Source organism: Petromyzon marinus, chromosome 19 (genome assembly GCF_048934315.1).
Source record: "Petromyzon marinus isolate PM22_M1 ecotype Great Lakes invasive population chromosome 19, UKy_Petmar_22M1.pri1.0, whole genome shotgun sequence".
Lineage (NCBI taxonomy): Eukaryota > Metazoa > Chordata > Hyperoartia > Petromyzontiformes > Petromyzontidae > Petromyzon > Petromyzon marinus.
In genome coordinates, this window is record NC_133685.1 from 570,063 (window position 1) to 597,099 (window position 27,037).

The 27,037-nt window shown below is 48.3% G+C and overlaps 2 protein-coding genes across 12 annotated transcripts; one reads left to right on the plus strand and one right to left on the minus strand.

The window, feature by feature from the left end:
* The first annotated feature begins 72 nt into the window (after window positions 1-72).
* Window positions 73-8,092, plus strand: LOC116943981 (spermatogenesis-associated serine-rich protein 2). Of its 3 annotated transcripts, none has more exons than XM_032957374.2 (12): window positions 78-470; window positions 2,146-2,225; window positions 2,395-2,503; window positions 2,734-2,783; window positions 3,551-3,842; window positions 4,363-4,551; window positions 4,680-4,815; window positions 4,917-4,975; window positions 5,283-5,392; window positions 5,578-5,680; window positions 6,054-6,232; window positions 6,507-8,092. In XM_032957374.2, the coding sequence occupies exons 1-12, from the start codon at window positions 446-448 to the stop codon at window positions 6,954-6,956; spliced, it is 1,782 nt and encodes a 593-aa protein (XP_032813265.2). In that variant the 5' UTR covers window positions 78-445; the 3' UTR covers window positions 6,957-8,092. The 3 variants fall into 3 exon arrangements, 2 of the variants coding, with proteins under 2 accessions (XP_032813265.2, XP_032813266.2); XM_032957375.2 differs by having other exon boundaries at window positions 79-470; window positions 4,363-4,548; XR_004403022.2 differs by lacking the exon at window positions 6,507-8,092 and having other exon boundaries at window positions 73-470; window positions 5,283-5,441; window positions 6,054-6,192.
* Window positions 7,982-24,316, minus strand: MCRS1 (microspherule protein 1). Of its 9 annotated transcripts, none has more exons than XM_032957373.2 (15): window positions 23,779-24,131; window positions 21,635-21,826; window positions 20,884-21,070; window positions 20,532-20,703; window positions 20,204-20,314; window positions 16,696-16,805; window positions 16,203-16,311; window positions 11,641-11,779; window positions 11,243-11,318; window positions 10,728-10,756; window positions 10,166-10,258; window positions 9,444-9,526; window positions 8,732-8,819; window positions 8,479-8,606; window positions 7,982-8,367 (listed from the first exon to the last, which is right to left on the minus strand). In XM_032957373.2, the coding sequence occupies exons 2-15, from the start codon at window positions 21,789-21,791 to the stop codon at window positions 8,281-8,283; spliced, it is 1,569 nt and encodes a 522-aa protein (XP_032813264.2). In that variant the 5' UTR covers window positions 21,792-21,826; window positions 23,779-24,131; the 3' UTR covers window positions 7,982-8,280. The 9 variants fall into 9 exon arrangements, 8 of the variants coding, with proteins under 8 accessions (XP_032813264.2, XP_032813263.2, XP_075924130.1 ...); XM_032957372.2 differs by having other exon boundaries at window positions 20,204-20,323; window positions 23,779-24,130; XR_012942217.1 differs by lacking the exons at window positions 7,982-8,367; window positions 8,479-8,606; window positions 8,732-8,819 and having other exon boundaries at window positions 9,648-10,258; window positions 20,204-20,323; window positions 23,779-24,135.
* Window positions 24,317-27,037: the final 2,721 nt, after the last annotated feature.

A 27,037-nucleotide genomic window follows, 5' to 3' on the forward strand; every position in this document is an offset into this window, starting at 1 on the left:
AAGGGCTTAAACCATGACATCATCTGCCTTGAGGGCGACTGGGGATGTCAAAGTGTTTGTATTTGTTCGTTACTCCCCACAGCCCCTCCCCCCGATCTCGCGCGCGTTTATTCGTTATTTATAATGTTAAAGCAAAACAACAACTTGAAATGTGACATTTAGCGCTGCATTTAGCATTGCGCGACAGAAACACGAACTTTATTGTTATTTTATATTTTTCACGAGGCGACCTCGGCCGCATCGCTTCGACAATTCCCCTGCTCGCCTCGCCGCCACACTGCCACTGTTTACCTCAACAACAACAACAAACAACAACCGCTATTGCTCTCTTTGTTTCATCGACATTATTCAGTGGCATCAGCAGACGCAAGAGAACAAGATTTTAAAGCCGTGTTTGTGGGAAGAATTTACATTTAGAACGGCGACGGCGGCGCCGTTATCTGCAATGTCCAGGAGACAGCAGACGCGAGGTAGCTCATTGTGTGTGTCTATATTTTAATTATGTATACAAGCTACGGTGTTTATGTTTTAATGTGCATTTGATTTTTGTCGGCACGCATTTTGCTCGGATTGTGTAGTAGCGGGGCTGAGCTCCGGAAAATACCCCACGAGTAGTTGAGCACTGCTAGTCGTAGTCATATTGGCGATCCTACTTATATTTAATCATTTTATGTGGGAAGCTGTTGCTGGCTTTTGACTCGCGATCTTCTCCCGAAAGATGCCTTCCACCATTCCCAATGACAGTGTTTTTAATGTCCACAAGTTCATCATCACCGGGACGAGTTACTGTGCAGCGTTCAATCACTCGTGGACCGGCGTGGTGAAGTATGGCCAAACAAACCCCGTGACCGACACGGGGTTTGTTGAATGTGGTAAGATTTCCACATTAAATTCTTACTTTACTGGGATTCAGTCACTAGTCGTTGGTTAGTTCACTAAACAATGTCCTTGTTTCGCCCTGCACACCGTAGTTCACTGAAACTCACCGCGCCACTCATCACTGTTCAACGATCCCGAGGCGATACCCGTCGGGTTCATTCCGGTCAATGTCACCATCGCTCACGCAGATGAATCCAATCATCCATCACTAGGGGGTTCAAAGCGTCTTTGCGGAGTTCATTCATCACCAAGTTCGTGACCAACGGGGATCTTATTTTGTCTGCAGTGGCCGCTCGCCACGTGGCTCTCTCCCGTTGCATTGTTTAGAGCCACGGTGAAAGTTGTCAAATCAATCAACCTTGAGCGAGGGTGGGGGGCGGTCGTTTCTTTTTGGTAGTGCACTTAAAACGTGCGACATCAAGCGTGGACTCCACGTGTGTGCCTGTGTAGTAGCCCTTCTGTACGGTGTGGCGCGTTTGCACGCTGTGCGTGGGATCGGTGCACAGGGAGCGGTCAGGAATATTCACTGCTGGCGGTGTGCACCGACTTGGTTATGTCGGGCTAACAGACGTTCTGTATTTGTAGCATGGTCGTGATGTAATACAATCAATTATAACCCGCATCGTTGTGTTAAAGATACAGTACAAATGTGTTTGCGTGTTTTACAACGCGTTGTGCCCGTTACACATCTCGCGTGTACTGTTTATTGGTACGTAAACGCATGTACAGCTTCCCCTGTCATTTTCCGCTATTGTCCATCAGCTTGGGCTGGGCACCTGTGAATTTGAGCTTCAAAACGCATCGGGTTCTCCCAAATTAAATAAAATGTCTACGTTTACACAGCGCGTTTGTCGATTCACTGCTGGATGAAGGCCTCCTCACGCTTTTGCGGGTTATCCGGCCATACCTCAGTGGGTTGGTTAAGACAGGGAGCATAGACATGGAGCATAGCATGCTACATACGGTGAAAATGAAGTTCAACATACATACGGCACAATGGCTTTTTCTAAACTGCCCTCCGCTGCCCACAATTTAGTCTTGCAGCAATGCACAATGGTCACCCATTCAAGCACTACCCAAGCTCCCTGCTTTGCTTCCGAGCTTTGAGGAGTTCGGGTTCATCGGCTAGGCCAAGGGACAGGCTTCTGCTCTGTGTGCATACATACAAGTATTGATTTTACAGTAACATACGTGTAGGGATTTACACAAGCACACACTGCCACTATCCACAAGCCTTCTCTTCACTCCTTTTGTCTCTCACAACAGACTTATCTGACATGACGTTCGACATGAAAACCGGCGTCGTTCTGGCCCAGCCTGGCACCCAGGAAAACATTAAAGAGAAGGTGAACCTATTTCTTGCAGAGCACTGCCTAGAAAACAATCATATGCAACCGCAAACCAGTTGAAATGCATGGATGGGTTTACATAATTCATGGGTCCGATGCAACATGCGACACCCAAATGTATCTTAAGTGTTGTGGCGAACGTGAAGATCCGAATTACTTTTGGCAGGTGAATGCGGTTCGCACTATCGTTCCAAACAGAAGCAAGAACGAGGTGGTGCTGATTCTGCAATACTTTGACTACAACGTGGACAGGGCGGTCCAGGCCTTCCTGGAAGGTACCGTGGAAATCTCACAAACAAAAAGTTAACCGAGCCGATGTTCAATTGGCTCAAAACCTTCACGTTTTCCATCTGCTTACGACTTGATGTGAAATATTCCCACTGCTTCTTGACAACATATTAAAATGCGTTTGCATTGCAACTTTACATACATCCAAATTGTATTGTAATTGCACCGATGGCAGTGCCAATGCTCGTCTGACCTTCCCCATAATGTTACTTTCCAGATGAAGTCACCGAGATTTTTAAAGAGTGGAACATCTCCGGAAAAAAAAAGGTGCGTCACCCACAGAGGAGACACCTTTGCGGTGTTAGTACCACATACAATCAGATGTTACTTTGTATACATTGCAAACGACTGGAGCCCACAAACAGCACAGATTTTGACAAGCACTCTTCTTAATGAGAATAAACTGGTCATTTGCTTGAAATATGAACCAAAACCATGAGTGATTAAACAACATGAAGGCACCCTTAAAAGGGACTTGCATATCACAACTATAAACGGGCAATACTCGATTATCAGGGTAAGGGTGAGGAGTGGTGGGGCTTGGATAATAAAAAAACGTAAATAATTTTGGGTAAAAGAACGATTATTTACCTTTGTAGAATGGACGTGTCATCCGTCATGGTCCATATGTATTCCCAAATAATTTCTGATGATCGGTGTCACCATCTGCAGAACTTCTTTAACCTTAACATTTGGCTCAAGGGGATTGCTAAATGTGAATGTTAAAGTAGTCCAGCAACTAAATAAAAAAAAGTTTAACAAGGTACGAGATATGCGGTGTACCTGACATTGATTGAAGTCGTGTGGACACCCGAGTCCTTGTTCACAATGAGTAGGTAATAAATTCACCAGCCCTTGGTCTTTTAAAATTGAGAGCTGTATACCCTTACAAATGAGATGTTCCATTTCAAGGGAATATCCAGATTAAATATTTTAATAATAAAAACAATCTCACTTATGTATGGCTTGTAGTGCGCTGCTTCACGCATGCGTTATTTGCCCGTCATGACGTTACCGCTTTATTCCGCATGCAGAACTCGAGGAAGAAGAAACCCAGGGGTCAGGCACAACGAGCAGACGCTCGGCGTGAGGGCGCTCAATTGGACAAAGCCGAGACAGGCCTGGCCGGCACGGAGGGGCCTGTGGCCACGGCGGGAGGGCCGGGCACGCGGGCGACTACGCTCACCGCGACGGATTCAGAGCCCGCATTGTCGTGCGCCGCGTCCGAGGAGAACGCTTCAAGAGACAGGCGCGACGAGGAGCTGGTGGACTCGCAGCAGGGATGCACGACGTCTCCTCCCACAGGCAAAGTCGACTCCTCGCAAGGTTCGCTGCGGTGTCCCTGCTCGTCAGGGAACTGTGAGCAAGACTGAGGGCTTCTTCTGTGCTGTGTTTTATGTACTTATGATCGTTATCCAAAGCAGAACCAACAAAAAGTGTTGTCGTGCATGGAGCAAATGAAGGATAAGCAGCCATGCCCATTGTGGTTGTGATGTACCACACTACCAGTGTAGACCTTTGGTCCATTCATTTATTTATTAAGTTTGTTGAGCCAGCTACCTAGGATTGGGCAAAACCTAGTCCACTTTGCACCCAGGCAACTGGAGAGCACAGACTAATCGTTACTGACCTAACATTAAAACTAACAATGCATCAAGGCCCCAAGGGTTTGATAATACATGGAGGTGGTGATAGGACTCATCATCAGTGCTTCCTAAAAACTTGATTGCATGAGATTGAAGTTTCAAAATTTCTGGGTACATTTTTTTTTCAGATTACTTTTTCTGCTTTAGTACAAAACTGGTTGTGATTTCGTAAAATCCCCCAATTTGTAACTGCTGTGTAGAGAGAGGACGAAGGGACGTGGGCCTGCAGCAGAGTGGTGACATTAACGAGGGCCCCCTCTCCGGGACGAAGCACGGGCCCCCAGCGACGTCTAAATTCAGCCGCCCCCGAAACACGGGGCCACAGACTGCATCCTCTCATTGTGAGGAGCCTCCGGGCCCTGCTTCCAGAAACAACAGCAAGAAAGGTGGTGTGTGGCAAGCACAGGCTTGGGTTTAACACTTTGTTTCCATTGTTTCTTGATATCCAGTTGCGAACAGATGGCAGTATTTCAAATAGGTTATCTTTGTTTTGTTTCCCAATTGCCCGAATATGCAGGTAGCAGCATAGAAAAATCAGTGAAAGATCTCCAGAGGTGTGCAGTGTCGCTCTCCCGATACCAACTGCTGATTCACGAGGAGATGGATGCCTCTGTCAAGAAGATTAAAAAGACGTTCTCAGAAATACAACAATGGTATAGTTTACTTACCCGAGTAAAGATTGTAACTTCAACTTCCATTTTTTGTGTTCAATGTAGAAAAATGTCTGATAATCCAATCTCTTTACATGTTTCAGCCTCATGGACAGGGAGGTAACAGTCCTCTCAGAACTGGACAAAGTAAAACGAGAAGCCAGTGAGTGAATCACAAACCGTCTCCCCTGACGTAACGATTTACTAAACGTGAACATTCATCCTTGCAGTCATTGCTGGGAACATGCGGTGTCAAATGAGGCTAATAGTGTGCTTGTAATGTTGTTAAAGGCTTTAATAATATGCTATAAAACACTGCACCACCCTTTTGTAAGATCTACTTCAGACGTGTAATACAGATGCTGTTAAATGAGGGTTTATTATATCAAAAATAACCTATGTAGTGCAAGTCTGCAGGCAAATTTCCTCAAAAATTCACCACCGCTCACATGTATGTTTATGATTTACAGTGACATTTCTAGAAAACAGACGAAGGATGGCGTCAGAACTGAAGAAGCAGTGCGACCTGTCGCTGAGGATGTCCGAGGCACAACTTGGCGAGCTCCGAGCCAATATAAAGGTTCGATGTTGGCACAACGATCGTGCACATGACCCTGTTGTCAAAGCAGGTGTGTCCCACCAGAGCCGCTGCACCCCAGCAAGCGCTGAACGTAGTCTCGGCACACACGCGTTCACAGCGGCATCGGGTGATGGCGGGGAGTTCAGTGTGGTGCCCGTGTAACGCTACTCTCTCCTTTATTTCAGCTCTTTGTGAGTGAAAGGAAATACGACGAAGAGTTGGGGGGAACGGCACGATTCACCTGTGACCTGCCGACCATCGTACAAGCAATGGAAACCTTTGGTAAAAGTGAGTCTTGGTTAAAGGACGATGGCATGTACAAACACACTATACATCGGTTTTTTAAAATCCTTTCCAAATTACAGTTAACCCTCGATTATTCCGTGGGTGGATTATTTGAATGTATCCACAGTTTTCTTTCACACTCGAGATGGAATGGTTTAGAGGTACAGAAGCCCGACAAGTGAGAAGGCAGCAAGAACCAGTGCCAAACATTTCCCAAGCTTTGTTGTATTACATTGGGATGTTTCGTCAACTCCATTACTGAGTGTTTATACGTGTGGGATGTTATGTTTTGCTTTACCCCGCATGATCAAGAGTTGAATGTATTGACAAGTGTCGATGATAACGGCACTCTCACTCGCCTGGCTGTGGTGAACAGTTTCTCATCCGAGGAGTGGTTATGGGGAGAATCCCCGGCATGGATCAGAGTCCTCGGAATCCGGCCACTCGGCTCAGTTTGGCTCCAGCGACGTTGGGGAATTCTCCGAGGACTCGAGGATTAAGCCCCCCACTGTTCAACCCGTGCCAGCAGAAACAAGAGCAAATACACCATACCAGGTGACAACATCAGACTTGACGATTCTACCCTAGAACTTTGGTCTATATGTACAAGCAGCGGTTAATTTCAGCTGGGCCTGTTTGGGTCACTAGACTGAATAATATTCCTGCACCCGGTGGTACACCACATCTGGTATACCACTCGCTATGGCTGCGGCTACGAGTCACAGACCTACTCTACTCTACCAGCAACCCGCTTAAAATTCAGTGTTAAATTAATCCCTACGTCGACTTATATATTTAAAATGTCACACGTGAATCTGTTGTTGCTCAGGTTTCTGGAGACAAAGTGAGGGATCAGTACCATTTTCAAGGGAAAACTATTTACAACTCCAACCAGCAATACAGGGGTGACTGGAAAGGGCATGACCACAATGGGCCACAAAGCGACCCAAGGTTCAGGCATGGCACATTCTACAGGCACCATGGGCACCGGGGCAGGAGGGTACCTGACAGCAAGGAGCACCACCGTGCTCAGTACTGCACCAGTGCCAGCGAGCCACACGACAGGCCCTGCCCAGCAGCAGTCGGAGCGGCAGGAAACGAGGGATCGAGTATGCTGCCGGTCGGCAGGCTCAGAGAGACGACCGATGGTGGTGGAGGCGGTGATATCTGCGCCTCGCGGCGTAAATCTGTCTACCGGCACACTCGACGATGCCCCGCCGTGGACAGCGCCCATGCCCGCGAGGTCGCCTTGGACAGCCGCCTTCAGTGCAAGGATTGAGGAGCGTGACACTCACAGCCACTGCCATGGAAGCTCGCGTGAACACGGGCTGCGAGTTGTGTCGGGAAGCCCTTTCGACTTGAGCACAGTCCCAAAAAATACAACCTGGACATGTGGCATGCCAGTGTTTGAAGATTTTCCTGATTTGGCTTCTAGAAAACACAACTGTAAAACGTTGTTGTGGTGGTGGTAAATAATTGACATTTATTGTCAATGTTTTTATTTTAGGACCAGCTTTTTACTTAGTTTTCTGCTAAAACAACTCAGTGTCATGGCAAAGTATTTCACTTTTGTTCAGTGAAAGCGATACATTGCACCACCTTGTAGGATCATCTTCAGAGCAAGTCTTGCACGAAAAATGAAAATGTTAATATTTCCATTGCAAATATTACCCTTGAGGACTCATACCTTATTGTATGTTTTATTGTGTAATGCCAAAATTGTAAAAGAAAATTCAATCAAAAAGTACTACTACTTTTGCTTACAAGTGCCTTGCGGTGTGAAACTGTTCAATAGTTTAGGTTTTTGTTTTGTGTCATTGTAGAAGGAAATGCAGTAACTTATTTTTTGTAAACGTCTCTTAGTTTTACATTCATGAGAAATGCAACATTTTTTTGCGTCAAGATTCAACGAAATGTCTTTTGTACATTATCTGCAATATGCATGTTTGCAATTTCGGTTCATTAGAAGTTAATGTTGCCAATTTCCTCCGAATATTGGTTTAACATCAGGAGCTGCAATTTCAAGTCAGTCGCTTGGTCCGACAGGTCAGCTTGGTGTTGTCGAGTGCCATCGTTTACATGTATTCCATTTAATGAGCTGCAATTAAACTAACTCCTGGATATGTCCGGAACCAACACTCCACCAAACCCAGTGTGGCCTGTTGTGCCATTTGAAGCAAATAATGACTGCTCTCTTTGGGAAATAAATAGTTGAAAATTCTACACGATAAACACTAAAGAGGCAGTGAGTAGGCACTGGCTTTAGGAAATGGAATAAAACAATATATCACCACAACAAGAGGATAACATGACCACATTTATTTAAGTTCAAATAACAAATACGCAAGTTTGATATTTTGGGTTTGCACCTTATGTGTTCTTCGAGAGAAAATAAAACTTCGAATGCTCTTCTCAGATGTACTGCTCAAGAGTTTTCAACGATACCAGTATCAATTTTTGTTTAATATTAATATTGTCTAATATTACAGGCAAATACATTTTTATTTTAAGACTGTTCATGAGCGTGTGAGAATGTGTACATTGTGCAGCACGACTGCCCTAGTTAGATTTCCGTCCATCCCACGCTCGACTTGCTGCCAGTTTCACTGTTGAGCCATTTTTGCCGTTTCTGCTCGGATCAGAGCTATGAGATCCTGATTGATCAAGAAGACAAAACGCAATCCGCTGATCTGTAAAGACATGACAATGTTTATATTTAAGGAGAGGAGTGAGAACATCTTAATATACATTGAGAGACTACAAGAGTTAATTATGTAAGAGATAAGAATGAATCCTCTCACTTCTACTACAGAATTGTTGTTGAGTTTCCATTTGGCCCCGGAAAGGACAGGTCTTCCGTCAATAAAAATTGGTCGCCTCCCCTCGTTTGCAATGAAGAAGTCCCCATTGCTCTTCAGTTTAATGGTGCCTTAAAAAAAGTACACGCATTGTAAATATGTACATCTCAAAGTACATGAACATGAGTTAAAAAGCAATCATAATTTTGTGCAAACGCTTTGTGCCACGTTATTGTCAGCAGCGTAAACACGGCACCTTGTTTACGGGATATTTTCCAGGATGGGCCTTCCAAAGACAGGTCGACATCAATCTGGTTGTCCTTTGTGGCCCTTCCCAGGGTAATCTGACCAAAACGACACAGGACACATAACAGCACAGGCTAAATTACACAACATTGTACATATGCTGCTTCATTGCAGCATATCTTTGGCAAACAATCTCAATTATTTAATTTATGGGCACTTTGTCCATCCACTGCTGGATGAAGACATCCCTGCATCACGTTGGTCAAGGGGATTGTTTGACCGTACGTCACGCTGGTCAGTACGTGTTTGTGAAGTGGTGTGGTGGTAGGAACGGTTCAGATATCACTCTTCACTAGTAATAACCAGGGATAAAACTCAGGTCCCCGGCCTCTTTAGCAGTGTGCTCGCCGCGTGGTGGCGATGCACACTGGTAATCCAACACTGGAGGCGAGAGTTGGTGGACCACACACACATGTTGTTTGACTCCCAGTGGGCGTCGAGGTGCCATACCCCGACTCGCCAAAAAGCAGTACAGTGAATGGACTAATCACTGTCCGTTTCCATCTGTGGCCATTTGTGTGCGTAGGTTTTCTCCGGGTGGTCCGGTTTTGTCCCGCTTGTATACACACTCAATAATTTGATGAAAATATCTTAAAACAAAAACACAATGTGCGGGACCCCTCCTGAAATAGGATCCTGCGACTCAGTTTGAAATTACTCACTTCTCTGGAGCGCATGAGGTAACGGACCAGTCTCCCACGCAAGACGGCAAGAGTTTGGTTGTCGAACTCTGGTGGGCTCAAGCCTATAGAACGACACATTTTTCAAATTACACTTGGGAGTTTTTGACCATACTTCACCATGCTATTCGGTGCTAGTGGGTGAAAGCAGGTCGTGTACACGTGGGAGCATAGAAGTGCAGTAACCTGTTGCGCAAGGTGGTTGCCCAAAATCTATCCAGTCTGAATTCTGCTTTGCTTCAGAGATCTGAAAAGCTCGGGTATGTTCTGGGTGATTTGGTTATACAGCAAAAACTAGAGTGTGCATTCTCAAATCATGACTTCAATTATCAAAATATTAACGGTACTATTTTTGTTGTGGTGTCCACTGAAAGCTATACATTATTTTTAAAAGCTGATTAATGTTGCAGTTCTCGTGTATCCCCACGGCTGAATTTCTCACTGATGATTTTCTGGGTTGGTTAAATTGATGTACATGACTAGTAGTAGCAATATCCATAGCGAGTGGTATACTGGATGCGGTGTGCCAGGTAGGAAAATATTTTACGGGAAGTTGGTAAATTGTAGGTGGCCTGTGACAAGTAGCCAAAGTTATAGTGAGGAGTATACTGGATGTCGTGTAGCGGGTGTGAAGATTTTTCCTAGATCCCCAACATGGACAGATCGAGCTGAATAAACGCCTGCGTGTGCCCGTGTGGTAGGACCTGTCACGCTGTCCACCATCGCCTGCCACTTGGGCAGCTCCTGCTCCAGCTGCCGGATCTCACGCTTCTGTCTCCGATCGGCCACCGCCAGCTCTGTGCCGAGACGATCGTTGGCGATGATTAATCCACTGCTGGATGGGGTGAAGGCTTCCTCAAGCCGTCACCATCTCTCACGGGTCTTGCGAGACGTGACTGCTCTCTGCTCGGCTATTACATTACACTGTTATGTTTGTAAAAATTCACAGCACTTTGTCAATTAACTGATTGATGAAGGCCTCACATGGTGCTCGGTGATGGGGATTGTTTTGACACTACTTCACCACGCTGGTCAGTGCGAGCGAGTGAAGGGGGCACTCGGAACCGGTTCAGATATCACTCGCCACCGATGTTGGCCGTGGCCAGGAAACTCAGGTTACCGGGTTCATGGTGCTAGGCTCGCCAAAACAGCGATGCACAGCTGAGCTGCAATGGACAAGCAATGAACACCACTTTCTGCACTGGGCTGCTGGTTTCTGTTTTGCACAAATTAGCTTTTTAAATGCAATTTATCGCTTCAGCTTACCGTGTTCCAGTGTTTCATCTCTGACGTCTCTGTGAGAAAGCATAGACACAGGGTCGAATCATTCGTGAATTGGCTTTAAGACCTTTCATGAGTGCAATAAAATATGGTGACAACTGAAAACAGATGGCATCTGCTACAATCTATTGGCATCTCGACAGAAGACATAAGGGAAAGGGTGTGACACCAGCAGTGCAATACAGTTTCCATAAGTGTACAAGGTAGTTTTTCTCAACTTTCTGGATCGTAATTTAAGATGTTATGATTAGCAGTGAGGGTTTTACTTTCTTACATTTAGTTTCTACACAATAACAGGGGTGACTTACAAATGTACACGATCTAAAAACCTAGAAACTCGCAATGAAAAGTTTGTCCTGCACAGCTTTAGAGCTTGTTGTGGGATATGGAAGTGAAGGCAATGCTCGTGCCAATGTAAGCTTCTCAGGGTTATATGTGTGTGTGTGTATATATATAGAATTATTCTGGACAATGTTGACAATTGAGACATTCAAATCTACCTGAGCTCACTGTCATCAATAGTATCCTCAGCATCTGAGAAGTTGAGGACCTGGTCACCTTTGGGCAGCTGTTGAACTGAACAAAGAGGAGAGAAGCACAACCAGTCCATTTTCATTGCACTTGGGGAAGAGAAGGGAAGGGATCTAAAGTGCAAGCGGCTGGTGGGATACGGACAGAAATGAACAAACTGCTGCTCCACCGTCGACGTTCACATGCCAAAAAGAACTGTACGGGGCTCTCCACAAGAGATACGGAAGATAGAAAGCTTACATTATGGGCATCAAACCTCAGTTAAGAGGGCGACGCTAAACAGATTGACGCGAGCGGTAAACAATTATTTACGCAACAAGCAGGGGTGCGAGCAGCGCAGGTGCCGCCACCGCTGCCCGCCACTCACCGGTTTGATCCTCCAGCAGGTGGAACTGCTTCAAGAGCTGCCAGTGCATCTGCAGGGCCTTCGCCGTTCGGCACGGATGCCAAACGTGGGGGTTCTTGCCAAACACATCCTGGAAAGTCTCCAGTGTGGGCTGGCTCGTCTGCAGGCCCACACAAACGAGACGGCGGCACACTTGAACCGCGGAGTGGCAAGGTCCACCGATGACCGAGGCTGCGAATTTGGCACCGATGTCCCCATGGCGATCTTGGAAATCGCGATTGCGATTAAAGTGTTTAGTGATATCTTGGAAGTGGCTGTATAAACGCATCACATTGGGCGCTTCCTTTACTTTATTTTCAAAACTGCAGCAGGTTGTACTTTGAAACCGTCGGCGCGCTGGCCGCGGTGAAGAGTCACAAAAACATAGCATGAATTAAGTTAGAGCCACTTGCTTTAAATTACTTGCTTTAACGTGTTTTACTTTTAAGCAGATATTGTAAGCATTTTGTTTTAAGGAAAAAGCAACATTTTTTCCAGGGACAGTACCCCACCTTCTTCTTTGGTTCTTTCGGTAAAGTCACGTAGAATGAGAATAAAATAATAAATTGATAAAATAAAATAACAATAATATTCTCACGACGTTTCGGCCACAACACAAGCGGCCTTCATCAGGTGAAGGGAGCGAGACTGTCTGGTAGGACAGCGCTGGAGTGAGAGAGCCACGTTCAGATCACGGTTTTTAAGCTGTGTGAGAGGAACAAAGAGCCTTGACGAAGGAATTAGCATAAAATTTAGCATTGAAAAGGCTGAATGATTAACTTGTGACTGGTCACAGAAATAGCTATGTTAAAAGTTAAAGCATACACATCCGCAGAGGCACCCATTGTTAAAAGGAATTAGCATAGAATTTAGCATTGAAATAGCTAAATTAAGGCATTCGCTTGTAACTGCTACAGAAATAGTTACGTTGAAGTCAGAGCATACACATTCACCGAGGCACTTAGTACAAATCAAAACAGGAGAATTTAGCATTGAAATAACTAGGCGAATTTAGCATTGAAATAACTGGGTGATTTGCTAGTGACTGGTCACAGAAATGACTACAAATCTGAGCTATTCACAGTACTATATAGTGAACCAATAAAAAACTAAAATATAAATTACCTTCATGTTATCAATAAACTCTATATTCTCCAATCAGCTAAGCTACCAACCATAAGTCGTTATATATCACAATGCTATATGGCGAAAAAATGGGTGGATTCTTACCCTCAAATTTCCGTACCACGGATAGCTACGGGCCCCGTTCAGACGGACGAGTTCGTCCATGGTCGGAACAGAGGAGGGGGAGAGAGACAGCTGCGAAGCCCTAGTATACTCCATGTTGTAAACCATACCATTAACCGTGGTGTGAGAGGTATTAAGAGGCAATGCTGGCGAAAGAGCTGCGGTCTGAAGGTCATCGTAAAATTACAATTAATTAAGAACAGAAATGATTTAACACATCTTTCCAGTGGTTACTGAGCCTGAATCCATCTTCTCGGTTGAAATTGTCTCTGTGCTTGTATATGTGAATGGCCTCATGAACGAATCTCTCATGGTAGCCAGTTGGTTTGCAAAGAACCTCCGTCTTGGAGAAGTCAATGTCATGTGAGCCCACTGAATTGTAACAGTGATCTGCCACGGCAGAGGAGTTCGTCTTACCGTGTTTCAAGTCTGCTTTATGTTCGCGGATGCGATCCGAGATATGTCTTTTGGTTTCTCCAATGTAGCTACTACCACAGAGGCACTTTAGTTTGTAAACGCCCGGGTACTGTATGTCTGGAAGAGCATCTTTTACAGATGGAACTAAATCACGGATTTTGTGTACTGTGTTGAATCGGACCTGGATCTTGTGTTTATTCAGGATTTTGGAGATCTTTTTAGTGACCCCTGCAATGTAGGGTAAGGTGATGGTTTTGAGTGGCTCCACAAGAGGATCCTTCTTCATGACTGGAGTGATGGCTTTGCGGATTGTGTAGTCGGAGTAGCCATTAGCCCTGAGAGCCTGGTGTACGTGTTTGAGTTCACTGGTAATGTGTTCCTGGTCGGAAATGCATTGGGCTCTATGGTATAGAGTCTTGATGAGGCAGTTCTTCTGGGATGGATGGTGGTGGGAATCCGGTTTCAAGTAAGCATCTGTATGGGTAGCTTTCCTGTAGACAGAGTGGCTCATTGAACCATCATGTCTCCTTTTAATTAAGACATCCAGAAAGGGTAGTTTGCCATCTTTTTCGACCTCCATGGTAAATCTGATGGCTGGGTGTATGGAATTGATGTGGTCGCGGAATTGGTCTAGAGCAGGCTGGCCATGTGGCCAGATGACAAAGGTGTCATCAACGTACCTCTTCCATAAGGTCGGGCGTAGAGTGGCAGTCTGGATGGCGTCAGTTTCAAATTTTTCCATGAATACGTTGGCTACAACCGGTTGTATTCATGGAAAAATTTGAAACTGACGCCATCCAGACTGCCACTCTACGCCCGACCTTATGGAAGAGGTACGTTGATGACACCTTTGTCATCTGGCCACATGGCCAGCCTGCTCTAGACCAATTCCGCGACCACATCAATTCCATACACCCAGCCATCAGATTTACCATGGAGGTCGAAAAAGATGGCAAACTACCCTTTCTGGATGTCTTAATTAAAAGGAGACATGATGGTTCAATGAGCCACTCTGTCTACAGGAAAGCTACCCATACAGATGCTTACTTGAAACCGGATTCCCACCACCATCCATCCCAGAAGAACTGCCTCATCAAGACTCTATACCATAGAGCCCAATGCATTTCCGACCAGGAACACATTACCAGTGAACTCAAACACGTACACCAGGCTCTCAGGGCTAATGGCTACTCCGACTACACAATCCGCAAAGCCATCACTCCAGTCATGAAGAAGGATCCTTTTGTGGAGCCACTCAAAACCATCACCTTACCCTACATTGCAGGGGTCACTAAAAAGATCTCCAAAATCCTGAATAAACACAAGATCCAGGTCCGATTCAACACAGTACACAAAATCCGTGATTTAGTTCCATCTGTAAAAGATGCTCTTCCAGACATACAGTACCCGGGCGTTTACAAACTAAAGTGCCTCTGTGGTAGTAGCTACATTGGAGAAACCAAAAGACATATCTCGGATCGCATCCGCGAACATAAAGCAGACTTGAAACACGGTAAGACGAACTCCTCTGCCGTGGCAGATCACTGTTACAATTCAGTGGGCTCACATGACATTGACTTCTCCAAGACGGAGGTTCTTTGCAAACCAACTGGCTACCATGAGAGATTCGTTCATGAGGCCATTCACATATACAAGCACAGAGACAATTTCAACCGAGAAGATGGATTCAGGCTCAGTAACCACTGGAAAGATGTGTTAAATCATTTCTGTTCTTAATTAATTGTAATTTTACGATGACCTTCAGACCGCAGCTCTTTCGCCAGCATTGCCTCTTAATACCTCTCACACCACGGTTAATGGTATGGTTTACAACATGGAGTATACTAGGGCTTTGCAGCTGTCTCTCTCCCCCTCCTCTGTTCCGACCATGGACGAACTCGTCCGTCTGAACGGGGCCCGTAGCTATCCGTGGTACGGAAATTTGAGGGTAAGAATCCACCCATTTTTTCGCCATATAGCATTGTGATATATAACGACTTATGGTTGGTAGCTTAGCTGATTGGAGAATATAGAGTTTATTGATAACATGAAGGTAATTTATATTTTAGTTTTTTATTGGTTCACTATATAGTACTGTGAATAGCTCAGATTTGTAGTCATTTCTGTGACCAGTCACTAGCAAATCACCCAGTTATTTCAATGCTAAATTCGCCTAGTTATTTCAATGCTAAATTCTCCTGTTTTGATTTGTACTAAGTGCCTCGGTGAATGTGTATGCTCTGACTTCAACGTAACTATTTCTGTAGCAGTTACAAGCGAATGCCTTAATTTAGCTATTTCAATGCTAAATTCTATGCTAATTCCTTTTAACAATGGGTGCCTCTGCGGATGTGTATGCTTTAACTTTTAACATAGCTATTTCTGTGACCAGTCACAAGTTAATCATTCAGCCTTTTCAATGCTAAATTTTATGCTAATTCCTTCGTCAAGGCTCTTTGTTCCTCTCACACAGCTTAAAAACCGTGATCTGAACGTGGCTCTCTCACTCCAGCGCTGTCCTACCAGACAGTCTCGCTCCCTTCACCTGATGAAGGCCGCTTGTGTTGTGGCCGAAACGTCGTGAGAATATTATTGTGTTATTTTATTTTATCAATTTATTATTTTATTCTCATTCTACGTGACTTTACCGAAAGAACCAAAGAAGATGAATCATTGCAGTCACGAAAGCTTTAAATCGAAAAGTACCCCACCTTATTCTGCAAATTAATGCTTTGATCCCAAACCACAGTTGTAAATGACTTTCTTAATTACCACGCCAAAATGATAGCCTTACTCATGACCTACCAGTGGAAATTAAGTTTGTTATCTCATTGGAGGGGTGCCATCTGCACTGATTGGTGAGCGTGGGTCACACGTACCGATGCGACCTTGGTGAGAATGCGCTCCTCGTCTTTGCTGAACAGCGCCCTGCTCTGCACGGCCACGATTGCATCCGGGTGCAGCTCACGCATGGATTGGCAAGCCAGCCTGGCACGACCGGCACCGTCCCGCAAACCACACGCACGCTCGTCACTTACTCACCATACTGCCAAAAAACTCTTCCAAAACACCTTTAGTGCGTCCCGTCACATTTTACATTTGTATATTGGTCCTGCTGATCCTCCTCAGTTACCCAGGACATGTGTAATTTACAAATATGTATCCACTTGCGACGTTTTCCATTAATTAAAATGGCAAAATATTGGAAAACCCTTAATGAGTATTTTGACACTTGGCTTTTCCAAAGAAATTGAAATCACCGTTGTCATTTCCACTGCCCATAATTGTAGGCAGAGTGGCGATATGATGGATTCTCAACTGGGTGCCACTTGTCACACGACCCTGCACTCGCCCGGCTCGCTGCACACTTACTTGGACACGACCGGGTCGTAGAGGAGCGCATACCACCGCTCCTGCACCTCGCGCTGTGTGAAGCGGCAGCTGAACTTTACTCCCATGTGCACTGCTGCCAGGTCGTTTGTCTGCCATACGAGCACAGCACGCGCCGACAAACGTAAGCAACAAAACGTTTGTTTGCCCGGTCAACGCGAGCGCCGGCACTGCCCGCAAACTGATAGCGCCCGTTAACTGGCAGGACCCAACCGCCTGCTCACGGTCCAAAGCCCGGGTGATTGAGCCACCAGTAAAAAGCAAACGGAGCAAAATGTTGACCTGAATGCTTTCCTTAAATTCTGCAAACTCTGCCGGTTTCCCAACGCAAAGCCTGCAAAGGAAATGTTTCGTACGCAAGCGGAATTTCGCCCATCACCTGCGGCAGAACGGCAGCAGTCGACAGCCCATGTGGTGGTGCCAACAAGTTACCGTGAAACCCCTTGAAGCAGACAGCATTTATTTCTGCAGGACTTTACTGTATTCTTTATTACAGCAAAGTCATTTGGGAATAGTACAAAACAATGTTGAGATTTTTTTAAAAGGAATAAACAGAGCGATACCATGGTTAAACAATGCTACATTTGCAACAGCCGTAATTTTGTGCACCCCTAGGTGAGACAGTCAACTTGGTCAATGTAGGCACCATTACGATGGTGTACAAGGTAGAAGAGAAAAATCCCCAACATGACCCAGACCCAGCACGTCCGGGAGACAATGCTGTCAGAATTCACAAAGAACAAAATATATTCCAAAGATTTGTTTTCAGTTGATACTGCTTGTGCAGTGCTCCACAATTCGCGACAATACGCCGCTGACAACCGCCGCTGACCAACGCTCAAAAACAACCACCGCGGAGACTCCACTAAGGATTGAGTTAAAAAGGTTCCTGTGCAACTGAAAGCAGATTGAGCCGATGGCCATCACCGGCTGTAACTATCACAAAAGCAAGCCAAGCAAAAAGGCAGTCCGGCTAAGCAAGTGCATTATGAACGCTCTCGCTTCGCTGTCCTTCATCCACCGATGGCACTTGAGTGTTTCTTCCCAATTTTAACGTAAACGTCGCGTCCACGGCGAGCCATCCCACGCGTTGATTTCTCTCTGGGAGATGACGATCGGGGAAAGAGATGGGAGCGTCAGCTCGCTAGTTAAAATCCATTTCCTCTTTTTCCCTGAAGACCAGCCCGTCCGGCATCAGTTGCTGCATGGAGGCGAGCCGCACGTTGCTGCACTTCTTGTTGAGGGTTCTCAGCAGATCTGAGTTCATCTTCTTGCTGTCCCTGCAGCCCGGGAACCACTTTTCCACCTCATCCAGGATGGCGTTCACCTTCACGGGGTCTAGCTGATTGTAGGGCTTGTAGACGCCCTTGGTGTAGGCGAGTCCGCCCTTCACGTTGGACGTGGCCATCTCCTCGCGAGTGAAAACCTTGTCGGCGAGCTTCCCCAGGAACTTGCGTGGGTCAGGCGCGCTCGAGAGACACTGCTCCAGCGCGCACTTGGACACCGTGAGCGACGAGTCCGCGCCGCCGATGTACACGAGCGAGCCGCTGTAATTGGCCACGCGGAAGCCCACCTTGCTGGGCGAGCGCATGGGAAACGACATCTGGTACTCGGAAAGGTACGGCGACTTGGGCTGCCCGCCGCCGGCCATCGCGGCGGGCTCCAGCCCGCTGTAGATCTCCATTATCTGCGGCGTCCCCGACGTGGGCAGGAACTGCGGGGAGGCGGGCGACGGGGAGCCGCTGCTGTACGAGTGGTGGCCGCCGCCCTGCACGCCGGCGTGGCCCAGCTGCGAGTCGGGCGACACGTCGGCGAAGTGCGGCACCTGGTCCTCGCGAGCGCGGTAGCCGTCCGACAGAGGGCTGTGGCTGGGGATCATGAGCACCTCGCCGCTGCCCACGGACGCCGGGCGGCTGTGCGTCATCGCCGGCGCCTGCACGATCTGCCCGTTCTGATCGATGGTGTGGGGGCACTCCTGCAGGTTCTCGGACTTCACACGGATGCCCAGGCCGCCGAGAGCCGGCCTCAGCGACTCCTCCACGTGGCAGTGCGAAGGCGGGATGTCGGGCCGGGTCGGGCTGGTCGCCGAGTTGGTCTGGGGGAAGCCCATTTCGTCCGGGCCCATCGCTACCGCCGCTCCCACGTGCTCCTCTTCGTTAGCCGCCGTCTCGAAGGAGGCCGCCCGACCGGGAGGGCCGGCAAGAGGCGCGTGCTGGCGAGGGTGAGCCGCCCTGGGCGGTACGTTTCGGCCAGAGGCAGAGTGCACGGCGGAAAGGTGGCGTGCCGGGAGCTGGCGTTCGACGTAGTTTCGCCGCTCGTTGTAGCCGTGCTTTTTCCGCTTCCTGGGGATGACGAAGGGCCACTGGTAGGGGCGGTAGAGCGGCTCGGGGCCCCGCGTGCGCTTCTTCTTTAGCTTCTTCAGCTGCTTCTGCAGGGAGTTGATCTTGGCGATGAGACGTTCCTGCCGGAAGTGCATGACGTGCAGGACGCGCAGAATCTCGTTCCAACGAGCGGCCTCCATGTTCCGCTTCAGGCTGTGCGACTCCCCCTCTGGGCTCTGTGGCAACATCCGGGGGGTGGGAAGCACACACAGAGCAAACCGGAGTTTCAGTTTTCAAATGTGGGCATAGTTGAAGTAGTCCGTCACTCAAGCAGCAGCCATGGCCCATTGCCATGCTGACAGTTGACTTATGCTTTTACATTTACAAAATCTATGCATATTAGGCTATTCACAGGCAATGGTGTGGGGGCACTAATTTATCTACGCAACATCAATTGCTTCATATCGTATGACACTACAAAGCACTACAAGCAATGAACGACTTTTTTGAGCATGCAGAATTTATGCAGAAACATATTTGCAAACATTTCAAATTTGTGTTGTGGTTGGTAACTCGAGAACCTTGAGAAGCGTCAACATTCCACGACACAAACCACCTACAATTCAACGCACCTCTTCGGAGTCCGAGCTGGAGGAGTCGCCACTGTCGGGCGCCGAGGAATTGCTATCGTCACTGACGCCGTCCACACGCGGCGGCCGCCCAAAGTTCTCTTGCGCTTCGCTGTCATCCTCTTCTGAGCTGGAGGAGCTCTCCTCATCCGACTCGTAGTCGTAGTCCTGAGAGGAAGAGACACTGCCTATAACCATTACTTGCCTGTAGTAATGGCATCAGGTTGCTCCGAGGGGCGGCTTTGTCATGGCCGCTTTTCGCCGATGATTCTTCACCGGGTCGGACCCACGTGAGCCTCCGAGCCCACGTCACGGTTTGCCGATCGAGATCGCAGCGCAGTGAAACCCGAGAAAACGTGCCGCCCTCCCGATAGGTGCCCCGGCAAGATGAGGCGCCGCGAGTATAACAGCGGGACCACGTGTTAAACGACCGAACCACACCAACACCACCATCACGAATATCTAGAGCAGTGCAGCTGCCGTACACTGGGCTAGAGAGAGAGAGCATGTGACCTGGGAAAGAGAGAACGGCGTCCCCACCTGCAGCACACCGTTGATGAGCAGCAGATCGTCCGAAGGTTTCCACCGGCCAAGGTCCTTGGCCACCTGCACCAGCTGCTTCGACTTCTTGACACGTTTGGAGGACGAAGACTTGGACACCTGCACGGGGAGGTAGCAGGGGGGCCTTGAGCCGCAGCGGGGATCACACACAACCACCGTCCACTGCGGGGCAGGCCTTCGTTTAACGAGCAGTCTATGTTAAAAAGCGCCTGGAATGCGTTCTATCTTGTCGAGACCCTCAGGAACCTAATAACCCCTGGAATTAACAGACGCTTCACACAAATGCGCTGGCGGCAACGGGTATCACCTTCTTCTTCTCTGGGGCGAGCTGCTCCACGCTTGGCATGAGAGGTCGCCCCGGCTCCACGCCCACCGCGCCGCCAGGTGCCATCGGAGTTGGGGGCGCGCCCTTCATGCGGCTCGTCTTAGCCAGGCTGCTCTCCACCAGCTCGTCGTCGAACTTCTTACGCTTTATTGAACTGGACCAAAGAGATCACGCGTGGATGAGAACGCGGCATAAAACAAGTCCGTTAATGCTTATCGCCGATCAGGGCACACCACAGGACATTCTGTCTGCAGCATCTCTTATCGATCTGCTGAGAATTCAGTTGGCATTCAAACTAAATTCTACCACTTTGACGTCTGTACGTGGCGCTCACCGCGAGGAGCTGCGGCGCTTGGGAATGAGGTTAAGTGGCTGCGAGGCTGGGCGCTTGGAGCTCTGGGGCTGAGCCAGGAGCTTGGCAGGTGGGTGGCTGGAACCTGATGGAACTGGGGCGGCAGCTGGGGTAAGCACGTGGCCTGAAGAAACAGGGTGGGATGACTCCAACAGAGGCATCGCGTGATCTACGGAAAAACCAGACGACAGCACGGGTCACGGCACTGATCTCTTGGGTGTTGGAGAGTAATAGTTACAAAAAATTGCATTATACAGACACAATGTCACCAAAAATAAATTAATTATGAATCATATTGGTCGTGAAAGTATACGTAGAAAATTTACAATTAAGTGTTGATATTGAAAATATTAATAGGTCTGTTGTTGCGTGCAAAGTCAATGGTAGAGTACAGTATAAAATTACGTTTGGAAAACAACATTTCTACGCTCTCATGATCCAGACTTTTCCCCCCAAGAGCAATGCGATGGTACAGTTTTACTCGCGGATTAATATCTCACTGAATATTTGCCGGGATGCTGGCAGACCTGAGTTGGTGGCAAGTAACTAGTCACAGCCACAGCGAAAGGTATAATAGACACCGAGAGACCTGGCTGAACTGAATCCCTGGCTTTATTACTTAAAGAAGATGTTGTTTATCGTGACCATCGTTTATCATTTAGAGCCATGTCACAGCCCTTTGGCACTCTGCAAGAGTTGCATGCTGGTGTCTACAAGCTCCGGTTTCTGGTACCGGTGGTGGAATTGCCGGCAGGGGGGTCGGCGACAGGGAGAGGCTCCGGGACCGGTTGTTCGGCAGTCATATTGCCGACACCCTGCAGCTCCCCCACTGGCTCCATGCCGGGTGGTGTGGCTGGCTCCGACATAGCCTCTGTATGGTAGTCAGTCATCCAACCCTCAGCTCACTGGTCACAAACAACGCCTCCTGACCAAACACAGGGACAATGGGATGGTGAGACAGTCATTACTCAGACCTTTGTTTATCAAAGCATATTATATTTTCTCGGGGTCCTCTTGTTTCCTCCCAGAGAACTGCAGAAAATTGTTGGCATTGGCGCTCTGTCTGGTAGCCTCAAGCTTGTCTGTGGTTCCTCACCAATTGAGATGCAATTTATATGAATGATGTGATATAAAACCAAAAATTAAGTATTTGTTTTGTTATATTTATGTTTGAAATAAAAAAATCATAAGAAACACAAATTTACCAGGGAGGGGTTACACGACAAAAGAATAAATGTGAAAGTTGCCGATTTTTGGATTCAAGCCATACTCAGCCTCGATTTCCATTTCACCAGCCCTAAAAGTTCTGGAACCCTGAAAAACTGCTGTAGTCTGTTCGCTAATATACGTGGCTGATCATACTGCAATTAAGCTGGGTAATATAGCATGAATGAAAACTCTCTGGGTTTAAATAATAAATATTAAATAGGTGACGATTCAGCAAATTACATTCTTCTTAGAACGTCATTCATGGCAATTGCTCGAAACGTTGCCTACTAAATATTCTCCATTTTATTATTGATGTCTATGTTGAGTTATGTTACTTGTGCCGATGCACCAATGAAATGCAGTATTACCAAATGGTGTGCTCAAGGCAGGTTCATCTGGGTGGAAATTTGGCAGATTTAGAATCATCATATAACAATACAATTTATAACGTGCATACTTCACCGACACAAATGACCATCACCCCTTGAGGCACGGATGTCAGTGTAAATTCGAAATCCAGGTGTAACGGGTAGGCCTTAAATAAGAGTATCCTACAAGACATCCTAGAAGTGTGCACTTACAGCAGCATTGCTTTAAGACAAGCAAACTCTGAACCGGTTTCGATAGTGTAGTAACGTTTGCTTGCAATCATGCTGGCGAACTGCCAATCTTACAGGCAAGGACCACCTCTTTACGCCATGGGGTCCTACGTAGTTCGACACAAATTCATACGGCGAGACGCCACCGTATGTCGAAATAGTTTCCAGTCTCCACGTCTTGAAACAATTCTGCGGAAAGCATGTACAGCAACTATTAGCAGGAGGCCGTGTGGCCGATGGGTTGTGTATTGCTTGTGTATATTTATTACGTGGAGACGGATATACCAAGGAGACATTGCCTGCTTATTTATTTTGACTCTTAAAAAGGAGTGGGTTCTCAAACGTGGCAGTCAAGAGCTCAGCAGCCGAGCAAACGTCTCAAGCTCGACAAGAATGTTGGGAGACTTCCATTGACACAAAATACATAACCTACTGAAGGCCGCTTGGGCGAATTGGTGCTCCCCCCACCTCAACGACATACAACCAAAATGTTGTATTCATTCTGAACCTGATGAAAACATAAATGAGCTGGGGAAAAATCTATACACTTAAAATAAGACCGGGGAAATGGCGTAAGACGTGAAGTGGCGGGCATATATCCCAAGTAGAACCCTTTCACGTAATTCACAACCGTCTCATTTCGCAAATGAGAGTGACCCATCAAATATACATTCGCTTGACCCGACATCTGAAAGAGCGACACAGGCCACGAAAACAATGATGTGCAAATAATAAAAATTAGAAATTAAACAATTGGCTGAGAGCGCGGCACCTGAGTCGGGGCCTACACAACAATGCCCGTGCCCACAGCGTTTCGCGCACACTCAGGGATACTGCCTACAATTTTATAATCGTTACGATTTCATCAATACATACAAAAACATCAAGACTTAATTCGCACAGCAGAGCACTACACGCATAAAATTAAACGTGAAAATTGTTCACAAATTAAGTGCGCCACGCGTTTTGGGTTCGAGACAAGCCCCACACGGGCCAGGCTCGAGGCCTGCTCTCTCCTCAAACGTATACAATTTAAAATAACAAAAAGCCGTGAAACTCTATAACTTACCAACGATCAGACAGCAGAAGCTACAAACATCGCCTCGTGTTCACTCGCCTCGTCTCATGCTGTTAACTTAGGACTCGGTGTGATAAAGAAAATTTAAAATGAGAATTAAATTATGCACACGAAGGCCTGAGCCCTCCGAGCCGGGCCCAGGCGGCGCGTTCAACGAAACTTTATTGACACCCGCGCGATTCTCAGGCTTCAAGCCGAGCGCGCGCCGTTCCATCTCCAGGCGCGGCAGCCCCCATTGCTCAGCAGCCACGAGGGTTTTGGGCGATTTTGGCTGTCGCTGACCCAGGCGAGGCAGAGCCACTCGTGACACAGCACTCAACACGTCCGTCAGTAATAACGACAACACCGCCTCTGTCTGTGTGTATAGGGGGGAGGGAAATGTATGAAATAGGCGACGTTTCGCGCAATTACCCTTTTTCTTCATGGCATAATTCTAATAGAGGGGTCCCTCGCCTTTAAACGTATGACAGTTCACATGCAGTGGTTCAATCGAGCCTGACTGCTGATGAGACACTGAATATCGAAACCGATCTGGAGTTTTAATTGTCTTGGGGGCCGTCCATAAATGACGTCACGCACCTGGGGGGGGGGGGGTCAGACATTTGTGACGATGTGTGACGACGGGGGGGGGGGGGGTGAGAAATGTGACGTCACATCAAAAATGCGCAACTTTAAATGAATATAGACAACACGTTATACTTAATGAAATAGACATTTTAATACATATTTTCTCCTTATTTTTTTTTGGGGGGGGGGGGCAGAGCTTTGTGTGCGTCATATTTGAGGGGGGGGGGTCTCACTTTTGTGACGGTCGTGTGATGGGGGGTCAAAAAGCGTCAAAATCGCGTGACGTCATTTATGGACGGCCCCTTGAACCAATGCTGCCGATAATGTTCAATCCGAGACCGCCGTGTGTCGCTGATGGGATGCGTCAACAATATACCTTGGGGGAGACGTGGTGGGCAATGTTAAACTGGTAGGAACCTCCTGGTTACACCAGCAGCCCACAGGGGATTACTGTGTCCGTCTGTCGTGCATCCACAAATGGGAGGGGTGGGGCTGGGTGGAGAGGGGAGGGTGGGGAGGGGCTTGGTGGGGAGGGTGGGGAGGAGCTTGGTGGGGAGGGAGGGGCTGGGTGGAGAGGGAGGGGCTGGGGGGGTGGGGAGGGGCTGGGGGGTGGGGAGGGAGAGGCTGGATGGGGAGGGGCTGGGTGGAGAGGGGAGGGTGGGGAGGGGTGGGGCTGAGTGGGGAGGGGCTGGTCACCCCGTGGTGCCCTTATAAAACTCAACGTTTAACCTACTCACGCCGGCTTGTGCCCGCCCTCACAGTCGGGTATATTTGCGGAATGCACCACGTGGTGCCGCTGTTGACCCTGGCCATTGACCGAGCAACCCAACGTGCCTACCAGCTCCCTCCGCAGGAATGTGCTTTGAGCGTGCAATTTTATTGAGGGACTGACGGTGTTGAAAAATGTGGAATACTTTTTTTGTACAGCACTTATGCAATTTGCACTTATATCCTGTACACACGATGTGTAGTCTAGTGACTCGCTTACCTTTTATAGACTTTGCACCCCGATCGTGGTCCGTATTTGTTTAATTGTTGCAACTTGGTGACCCGCCCCTCCACTGGACATCTGCAACTTCCTGACCGAGCAGGAGGCGACCCTGGCTGGGGTCACGCGCCCAGGGTCACTGTGAGCACGAAGCCCCAGGCCCAGACCCAGCAGCAGCAGCCCCCCCCCCAGCCCCCCCCCAGCCCCCCCCCAGCCCCCCCCCAGCCCCCCCCCCAGCAGCAGCCCCCCCCAGCAGCAGCCCCCCCCAGCAGCCCCCCCCAGCTGCCCCCCCCAGCAGCCCCCCCCCAGCAGCCCCCCCCAGCAGCCCCCCCCAGCAGCCCCCCCCAGCAGCCCCCCCCCAGCAGCCCCCCCCAGCAGCCCCCCCCAACAGCAGCCCCCCCCCAACAGCAGCCCCCCCCCAGCAGCCCCCCCCCAGCAGCCCCCCCCCCAGCAGCCCCCCCCCAGCAGCCCCCCCCCCAGCAGCCCCCCCCCAGCAGCCGCAGCAGCCCCAAATCCGACGGCGTTTGCCCGCGCGGGCTGCTGGAGTGCGTGCGGGGAGCATGGACGCACAGCAGCAGCAGCAGCACAGGCGGGTCTGTGTGGTGCCATTCTGGTGCCCACTGCGCCCAGCAAGCAGCAGACACTGGTGCCCACACCGAGACACAATGTGCAATCAGTAATCACCTCGGAGATTCACAATGCGATTGTAATTTGAGCCACCAGCTTGGTGAGGGGAGGGCACGTGTTCTGCCTGGCCTCTCTCGCCGGTGACCGGGCTGCTATGAGGCGCCTCTCTCCAGACGACAGCCCCCTCAAGGCCACATGGTGCTCTCCGTCAAGGCAATGTCCACACGGATGAGGTCACGTCAGCCGACTATCGCAGCTATATGGTGATGATCTCATCATCATCATCGTTGTTGTTGTTGTTGACCCCAGGTCTGCTTCGAGCACCGCCTTCCTCGTTGGTCACTAAAAGCCGCCAATGACAAAAGTGAACAGTGGCGTTGCTCTGTGGTCCATAGTTTGAGATAGAAACTCCCACATAGATCCACAGACTCCCATAGAGATCCACAGACTCCCACAGAGATTCACAGACTCCCATAGAGACCCACAGACTCCCATAGAGATCCACAGACTCCCATAGAGTTCCACAGACTCACATAGAGATGAACAGACTCCCATAGAGATCCACAGACTCCCATAGAGATCCACAGACACCCACAGAGATTCACAGACTCCCATAGAGATCCACAGACTCCCATAGAGATCCACAGACTCACACAGAGATCCACAGACTCCCACAGAGATTCACAGACTCCCACAGAGACCCACAGACTCACATAGAGATTCACAGACTCCCATAGAGATCCACAGACTCCCATAGAGATTCACAGACTCCCACAGAGATCCACAGACTCCCATAGAGATTCACAGACTCCCATAGAGTTCCACAGACTCCCATAGAGACCCACAGACTCCCATAGAGATCCAGACTCACATAGAGATCCACAGACTCCCATAGAGATACACAGACTCCCACAGAGATCCACAGACTCGCATAGAGATCCACAGACTCCCATAGAGATCCACAGACTCCCATAGAGATCCACAGACTCACATAGAGATCCACAGACTCCCGCAGAGATCCACAAACTCCCATAGAGATCCACAGACTCCCACAGAGATTCACAGACT